The sequence below is a fragment of the Bidens hawaiensis genome, unplaced genomic scaffold (genome assembly GCF_021521415.1).
Source record: "Bidens hawaiensis isolate Kalapana, Puna unplaced genomic scaffold, B.hawaiensis_p1.1 tig00001685_1, whole genome shotgun sequence".
Lineage (NCBI taxonomy): Eukaryota > Viridiplantae > Streptophyta > Magnoliopsida > Asterales > Asteraceae > Bidens > Bidens hawaiensis.
In genome coordinates, this window is record NW_027491095.1 from 1,049,862 (window position 1) to 1,058,782 (window position 8,921).

Below are 8,921 nucleotides of genomic sequence, written 5' to 3' on the forward strand. Positions count from 1 at the left end.
CCCACTGGCCCACCCGGTGCCACCTTGTTTTTCATTTATAAATCAGTTTCCATATATATATATGTGTGTGTGTGTGTGAAAACGGCTGATGATAACGGGACAAACTTTAAAATTGCACTATTAATATAGATATATAATTTGTTTCCTGCAACTGGTGTGCCTTTTATACTCCGGTTTGAAAATTTGTAAAAAGTTAACTGATAAGAATATACACATGATCAAAAGTTCATAGCATAATTCCATTTATTAGATATCTTATAATGCACTCGAGAGTTTGAAGAACAAAATCATCGATATATTTACATCGTATATGGTTGTCATGGGGCGTCTGGTTTTGTGTCTTCTATGGATTCATCTGGTTTTGTGTCTTCTAAGGATTCATCTTGAGCACTCTTTATAAGCATATCATAGTTGATGGAAGCCAACTGAGACAAATTCTGATTACAAAATCAAATAGCAAAATTTTGTATTAGTTTGCGACATATGTGCATGTTTATTATTATGATAACACGCAGCTAACCTTAAACGAGAAATTGCTGAACGAATAATTGGCATTAAGAGGTGGACCACCAAAATCTGCCAGGTTATTGCATTCATCACCCTGATCAAGTAACAAAGCAAGTTAATTAAACAATGTATATGTTAAATTAATAAATTGTACAAATTATGTGACAGACAATATATATATATATACCACTTCATCTAACATGTTGCTGTAAAAGCTGTCACTACAACTACTGCTGTCTGATTCCGACATGTCATCAAAGTCGCTAGCTCCGTCAATGTGTTCATCTTCTGGATTCCAAATGTAGCGGCTCATAAAATAACTGGTGTCAAGTGGTTCAGCAGATGGTATAAATGTTGCCTGCAATATATAATACTATTTTAGATTGTTTTTAAATAAAACTTATACTGAAAAATTATTAGATTTGGTCACCTTCTGCCTTGCGAGTGTGTCCCAGTTAATATTCTTGAAGAAATGGTGGCTCTTCACCTGTTAATTTTATGGTAAGTAACAACATGAATCATAGGCTTATATTGTAATGTTATAAAAGGAAAGCGGGTCAAACATAAGGGGTCGAAGCTTACTGAACCATGCCCAGTATGAGGTATCATCCGGAGGCGCACAAAAAAACTGGTTCAGGAACTAGACCCTGTATTGGAGCTGACCCGACCCGTAAGGTTGAAATCGGGCTGAACCCGGTTTTGACTTCTCTTGACCCAACCCAAACCAGTTTAGGCCCGGAACCCGTTTTGTGCACCTCTTGCATCCTCTACGGTTTTTGTTAAACAATATTATATAAAGACGGTTTTAATTAATTTACCTCTCCAGCCCCGATTGCACCTAGGCGTTGAATCGGATTATCAATAAGCAACTTGTCTATCAAATCATACGCCTCCTTGCTCATATCCTCAGGAACCTGAGGCCACGGTATCTCTCGATTCATAATGTTGGCAAATATTTGCTGCACCAAATCAAAGTCCTATATTACAATAAGCTTCTTTTGAAAAAGTTGTGACATAGCATATGAAGGCTTTTGTTATGAGATAACATGCCTGTGGAGATTCTGCATTAAATGGTGGAATCCCTACAAGTAGCTCAAAAAGAATAACACCAACAGCCCACCAATCAGCTGTTGCGCCTGCAAGTATATATATAAAGAGAAAGATATATAACCATGAAAATGAAATTTATAATTAAAGCATATATGATACAAATTTAGAATCTCCAACCATGTCCCATGCCCAGAAGTATTTCGGGTGCCAAATAATCAGGAGTGCCAACAACTGAAAGCTTTTGGCGCTGCTCGTTATTAACTGCAGATCTTAACTCTTCTTTGACCTCATTATCCTGAAATATAGCAGTCCTGATGGTTGTTGAACTAGACAAGTCTTCCGTGCTGTTTATCAGACCAACCTTTGATAGCCCAAAATCTGTCAGCTGTAAAAAAGCGAATTAGAATTATAAGATGAGTAAAACACATAATTTGTATGATAATAATAATAATAATAATAATAATAATAATAATAATAATAATAATAATAATAAGATCACAATCATAAAGAAAAGGAGATGTTGACCTTTATGTGGCCACGTGGACCGATTAACAGATTGTCTGGCTTCAAATCTCTATGAATTATATTCAAAGAATGCAAATACTCCAATGCAAGAACCTGAAGTCATCAGTCAATATCAAAATACATGAACGCTTGGAATGAATTAATTAAAGATGGATAAAAAGGAGAGCAAGTAACTCACGAGTTCTGCAATATATACGCGCGCCATGTTTTCTTCCAAACAACCTAAATTTTTCAACAAAGAGAAAAGATCTCCACCGTTCAAATACTCCATCACCAGATATAGATTTTCTCTACATGTAAAGGAGTAAAAAAAGCGAACCTGTTTATGTCAAACGGTAATCAACTCAGTGAGTTAAGAGTTCTGGAAAGATCTAATAAAACAAACTTATAAGGTATGAACTTACCACAAAAGGATTGCGAACCGATATCAAAATATCACGTTCGGCCAAAATGCTTTGAACTGCATTTTTACGAATCATATCAGCCTTCTTTAAAACCTGCAATACTAATTCCAAAATAAGTTATTTTAGGTCAAAGATTGCCTTTTTTTTGTCCTAAATTCAATATTATAATCTTCTTACTTACTTTCAATGACATAAAGTTCTTACCTTTATTGCAAATACATCACCTGTTGCCCTTTTTCTAGCCAAGAAAACTCGCCCAAATGCACCTCTGCTAATCGGTTTTATTATTTCAAAATCTTCAATAGACGTCCGATCTTTAGAGTATGAACTTGCAGGGCTAGCATGCAGACTCTCTTCATAGACCAAGTTACTTGATGATGCTAGTTTTTCATCATTTATCTGCCCACAAAGTGTTACATATTTCTCCCTGTCATATTCAAATATTAAACAATTGCTCATTAGTTTTAGATCATAGTATTTCATATTCGACCTTTATGTGGTGTGCAAAAATCCACTCACTGTAATAGTTTCTCAATACGTTTCCCAAATGTTTCAACAACTAGGGCATCCACCTTTCTGTCCTGAATCGCATATTTGAGGTCATTCAAACAATCAAGCATGAAATCCAGTGCACTGTAGTCATTAGTGTTTATGTGGGCCAGAGATCGAGTAATTTCCAACAGTTTGTGTATCTGTGATGTGATTATATTATTGTATGAAACCATTAACAAGCTTAAGTAAATTTAGAACATTAAGATACCTGCTGATAGTCCTCATGTTCAGATACCATTTTCCTTCCACTCATGAATAATTCAATTTGGTTCGCTCTTGGTGTTCTGGGAGTTAAACATCCAGCTGATAACGCTTTGCCCGCAAAAGGTATCAAACTCCCACGTGTATTGCAAGTCATGTTAGGTAAACTGTGGAAGTCTTCTGCATCATGAAAATCTTCTAGTAGATCCCCAGAGCAATGAGAAGATATATTGTGGTTCTTAGGTGATAACGGGTACGAATCTTCAGATATACGAGATGGAGATATTCTCCCACTTTCTTGACTTCCAACTGCCATGTCAGCCGCTTTTGGCGTCCATGAATCAATGATACTCTCAAGAGTTTGTGCAACTCTTTCAAGTCTTTCATTAACACTTAAACCTTTTAAATCACATCTATCGGCGATAGTGCATATTCTAGAATGCTGCTCCATGTGTACAGTTGGTATTTCAACTTCACATATTCGGCATATTAACGAACTCTCATAAGCTGCATGATAATGCTCGGTTTTAAGTTTCAGATTGTCAGATGAGTCCTTTGATGGAACGTTTACCTCAAGAGCATAATGCTCTTTTAAACTCCTTACTGAAGGCGATGGAAGCTTCTTCCAAGAAGATATTATTTTAACAGTGGATGAAGTTGAAGCAACAGCTTTGTCAGTTTCTTGGTCCACATCATGTTCCTTGGTGGCTTTTGCCTCAATAACTTCAGTTTTTTCTAATGAAGTTTTATGTGTAATATTTGTAACATGTTCTGTATATGTACCAAGATCACTAAGCTGATGAAGACCCAAAATGTGGTGGCTATCTTCATGACCACACTCGTTGTGAAACTGCACAAGTCGTGTGCATCGAGTGAGTATGAACAAGAGACGAGTATGGACTTGTTTGGGAATACCCATGGGTAAATCCTGGCGGTGATCATCTAGAGTTTGAACAATGCTTTCACACTTGGACCAGAATTCACTAGGTGTCATTTTTGCACACTTACTAGCCATTATTAACAGGTCCTCCAGCACCTCTTTCCATTCTGGATGAGATTCTGTAGTTGCTTCAAACATCCCAAGTAAATCGCCAGCAAATATACCAAGGTCAAAGTTGACTTCTTCCTTCAGTTTTTCAAACTTTCCCCTGAGCATTACCATGATCTCCTGAAGATGACACGCATTGTAAGATTGAATAAAGAAATTTCATTATCATAAGGTTGATCAGAAAAGATAAACAAGCAGGTACCTCTACATGTCCTTGTGCATGAGGTTTCCATATAGGCAAAGGCCGTACGCCTTTGGAATTAAGTTCATGAGAGAAGCTTTTAATATCAGGAGTTTTCTTCTTACCGCTCTTGGTGAAAGCTGCATTAATGCCCTAAAATCATCACACAATAGAATCAGTATGAACCTCATATTCCTTTGACTAAGCAGAAAATATAAAGGAAAAATTTATAAATCAGGCGTTTTGACTAAAAAATTTCATTTTTCAAAACTAGTCAATGAAGAATATAGGCCAATCATATTAAGACATATAAGAAGGTTAAGCTCCATTAAGGGGGTGTTTGGGATTCCTTATTTTACCTCCTTATAACTTTTTATTAAGTTAATAAGTTACAACATTGTAACTTATGAAACTTTTACTCTCACAGTATAAGAAATACCAAACACCTTATTACTTTTCAAAAAACTAATAAATTATAAGTTGGTGAAAATAAGCAATCCCAAACACCCCTTAAGTAGCATTAGGCCGACACTGAAAACAATGGAAAGTTGACGTGTTTGAACCTTTTTTCTTACATGTGTCACGAACATACTACATAGGAGCCGAAAGGGAAATGATTGGGCTAGGCTGAAGCCAACTCTACTTAGCTACGCTGAAGCCGACTCTACTTATAGGCTAGGATTGAGCCAAGACACTGATACTTAGGCACCTCTGGAGCCTAAGCACTTCTACTCTATGGCTTATCAAGGCTTTTAGTGTCTGGCCAAATGTGTCTTAATTAACAAGCTTATTTTAAAGAATTTTCAGCATCATTTTAATTATTACCTCCATTCCAGGATCATATGCATATGATAGTTGTACGTTTAAGGACTTAGACTGTCCCCATGACACTTTCTTACCTAGACAAAAGAACAATTCATAAAAATCAAAAGCTGCATCTAATTACAGAAGTTGAATAATTAGATGGTGAGCACGGTTCGGTTCAGTAATGAGGTTTCACCTAAACAAAACCGACATGTTCGGTATATCAGTTATCATAACAGGAGTGTATGTAAATCATAAAAACCCTGTATATAAACAATATGAAACCTGAATCAGCAGGTGCTTTTGCAGGCTGCTGAATATTTTTGTGTGTATCGGAATCGGGTAACTGTGCGGTGGCAGTGGTATGAGCTTCGTCGACGACTTGACCATCACAATTTTCCGCCGTACCTTTGTTATCATCATCATTATCTCCGTCTCGATCATTGTTATCGCTCATTTCACGAATGAAAGACGTTTCGGAATTATTATTATTAGAATGTACGTTGTTGAAGATTGTGATTGGATTAGGGATATATAATTGGTTACGTAAAGGATGTAAATAAATAAATGATCGTGTTGTTCAGTGATTATTATTATTATTATTATGAAGATGATGATTTGATTTCTAGGTTTTATTAATGTAGATCTTAGATCATATCAAATTGGGGAATTTAATTTTGTTTGAAGGTCGATGAGATTTTCGCGGTAAAATAGGGGTTTATTTAAATCTCCACGTCCGTCATATACCAAGCTTTTATTATCATTTTCAGTTTTCACTTGATAACACCTTTATTATTAATACTAGGTTAGAACATGTGTAATACACGGGTTTGTAATAATATAAAATACTCGGTAAAGCATAGTATAAATAATTATAAAATATGAAACATGAAAAAAATACTATTCACAAGTCACCTAACTTCTTTTTTTCTTTTTATTTGTTGCAATTGAAATTTTGAATGCATTTTAACCCTTGATTTAACCATTCTAAACTGAGACAAAGACTTTTGTCATCAAAATTTGGAAAAAACTCTTCTTGTTTTTCTTATTTTTTGCTGCAATTGAAATTTTGAATACATTTAACCCTGGATTTAACCAATCTAAATTAAGAAAAGACTCTTTTTTCGTCAAAATTATGAAAGTTCTTTGTTAAAAACTTGCTTAATTCTAAATTTTGACTTTTAACCAATCAACCTTGTGTCTTAATAAACTTCAACATTAGTATTAGTTTTATAAAATTAAACATCAGTATTTTGTAGTAGTTAACAAACGTTTTTACAAAACTTTTTTTTAATTTGAAAACACCAACATAAATCATGTAAAAAAGACCCAGTTCAACAAAATCATATAATAATAAACCGAAATCAATAAAAGATCATATAAAAAAACGTCACATTTTAAGTTAATTGCCAAAATGTACACATTCTAAAAAATTGTCTAAATGCTAATTGCCAGTTGAAATAGTTATAAAAAAAATACTTAACAACTATAAAACAATTATTGTAGTAATCAAAATTGCATAAAACTTCTAAATGGCATCCTTTATTAATGAAAGACATGATTGACTATCAACTCATATTTAACATTCAAACATCCAGGTTACCAAAACAAAAACATGAACAAAGAATTATGAAAAGAGAAGCAAACATACTGCCACTTTAAATCTCAATATGATTAAGCAAAATAAATTGTCATAGCCTATATCACCACTCATGATGCAACCAAAATTAATAAGAGACAACCAAAATATAATGCACATGCCAAATTATAACTCATCGTGTATTATAAAGATGGTAGAAGATGTATAATTTTTTACATTTCCGTTGCCCTTGCAACAATCTAAGAAGCATGTATGCACACAATAAACAACAAAAAATAATGACAGCAGAATATACAATATGTATGCAGGAAAGCTTAAATCTTTAATTTATGTAGCTATAAATTCATATTCAAATATAATATAAAGGATTTTAAAAATGGAAATTGAATTTTAAATCCTTACCTGTTGTAACTATGTTATAGTAATGTTATAGTAAATAAAATTAGAGCGACTTAATTTTGAAATACCGTTAATACGGGTATAATCAATACACATGACATTAGTTATGTTTGAATATATATAAGACACCATAAATCTGGATATGTTAAATAAATAGGGGAATTATGTACGTTATGTTATGTTTAGTGTTAAGCCGTTATAATACCATGGGATATAATAAAAAAATATTAAGGTTATTTACATTCACAGCCAAACCCAACCCAACTTTTCATTAAATAACTAATATCTCTCTCCTCCACTTACACAACCCAATTAAACACAATTTTTCACTCTCATTCATAACCCAACCAATCTAACTTTAAATTCAATAAAATATATATTGTGATAAGTTTTATTGTATTGAAAAAATAATGGAAAATTAAAAAAAAATAAAATTATGTACTCTATTCTATAAAAGTTAATAAAAAAATTAGAATTAATTGTTTTAATTAAAAACTAATACTTATTTGAAGACGGCCCATTCTGAGTGTTCATATATCTTCATTATTTATTTCATATATATTAAAAACATTATTAATAAAAAAGTGATCATAAATATCAAACTACGTAAATATTATATGCTATTTTTTGTTTGGGAAAACTTGTGAATTCAAAATTTACAATAAAATATCTATATTTTTTAAGTTTGAATAAGATATTATGAAAATTTTAATTTCATAAGTTTTATTTAACACGAATATATAATGAACCTAATATAGTGCATTGTGACAAAACAACTAAATAATGAAAAATTGACCAACCAAGGTTGGTGAAATGACTTAGATTGACTTTGGTTGGTCGGGCTATTGAATTTTCAAATTTTTTTTTAGAAAACAGCCGACCGACTCTTTATCAAAAGCCACCGATGGGAGTGGTCTAATAATCATCTTTAAGTATCTAAAACAATATTTTGTTTTGTAAACAAAACTTACCCAAAATGCTCTTTAGGTTTTTTTAAGAATGTTTGTTGAAAAGAATTGATGTTTTTGGTGAATATATGATTTTTTTAAATAACAATGAAAAAAAAAAGTTAGAAAATGCCATGTGGCAATTTGAAAAATTTTAGTTAAAACTAAATTGAAGATTTTGTGGAAACTCCCGGGAATATTACTCAGTTGCGTGAATATTATATAGGTAGATTATTATTATTATTATTATTATTATTATTTATTATTTTTCTGGAACGGCCAACTAAGTAACGCCAGGTAATCCGTACGCGGCCCCCATTGACTAAAGGTAGCCCGAGCCTGCCACGAGTACGGACAGACGGAGCCCCTAGCGGTCCACCTATTGAGGGATTCCCCGGATAAAACCCAACCCCACCCCCGCCAAACGACACGACATCGAGGAGCCGGTAAAACCGGACATAGTTTATGGGTCTAACACAAAAATAACAAGGATTTGTGGTATAAAAATAAGTAAAAAATCATAACTTAAAATATAAATAAAAAAACTAAAAAAAATTAAAATGTTTAAGCCGTCGTTCTTGTTCAAACTAAAAAAATTAACGAAAAATGTGTCTTTTTATTTATCATTGTGTTGTGTCTTTTTGTTTATCATTGTATTGTGTTACATGACTTAACGCTGTGTTATATTTTGCTCGGCATTGTG

The 8,921-nt window shown here is 33.1% G+C and overlaps 1 protein-coding gene across 1 annotated transcript; it reads right to left on the reverse strand.

Annotated features, from left to right (window-relative positions):
- Positions 1-68: 68 nt before the first annotated feature.
- LOC143591987 (putative serine/threonine protein kinase IRE) lies at positions 69-5,729 on the reverse strand. Its single transcript, XM_077072023.1, has 16 exons — positions 5,558-5,729; positions 5,294-5,367; positions 4,490-4,621; positions 3,247-4,407; positions 3,006-3,178; positions 2,691-2,913; positions 2,487-2,579; positions 2,261-2,401; positions 2,083-2,175; positions 1,735-1,942; positions 1,558-1,643; positions 1,326-1,466; positions 938-994; positions 695-865; positions 521-601; positions 69-437 (listed from the first exon to the last, which is right to left on the reverse strand). The coding sequence occupies exons 1-16, from the start codon at positions 5,727-5,729 to the stop codon at positions 318-320; spliced, it is 3,126 nt and encodes a 1,041-aa protein (XP_076928138.1). The 3' UTR covers positions 69-317.
- Positions 5,730-8,921: the final 3,192 nt, after the last annotated feature.

Excerpts from the sequence above, each read along its gene's own strand:
- LOC143591987 (XM_077072023.1), bottom strand. The coding sequence starts at position 5,729 with ATGAGCGATAACAATGATCGAGACGGAGATAATGATGATGATAACAAA. Across the intron at positions 2,914-3,005 it reads CGTATTGAGAAACTATTACA|GGAGAAATATGTAACACTTT; the intron begins GTGAGTGGATTT and ends TGAATATGACAG. Across the intron at positions 438-520 it reads TCAGCAATTTCTCGTTTAAG|AATTTGTCTCAGTTGGCTTC; the intron begins GTTAGCTGCGTG and ends TTTTGTAATCAG.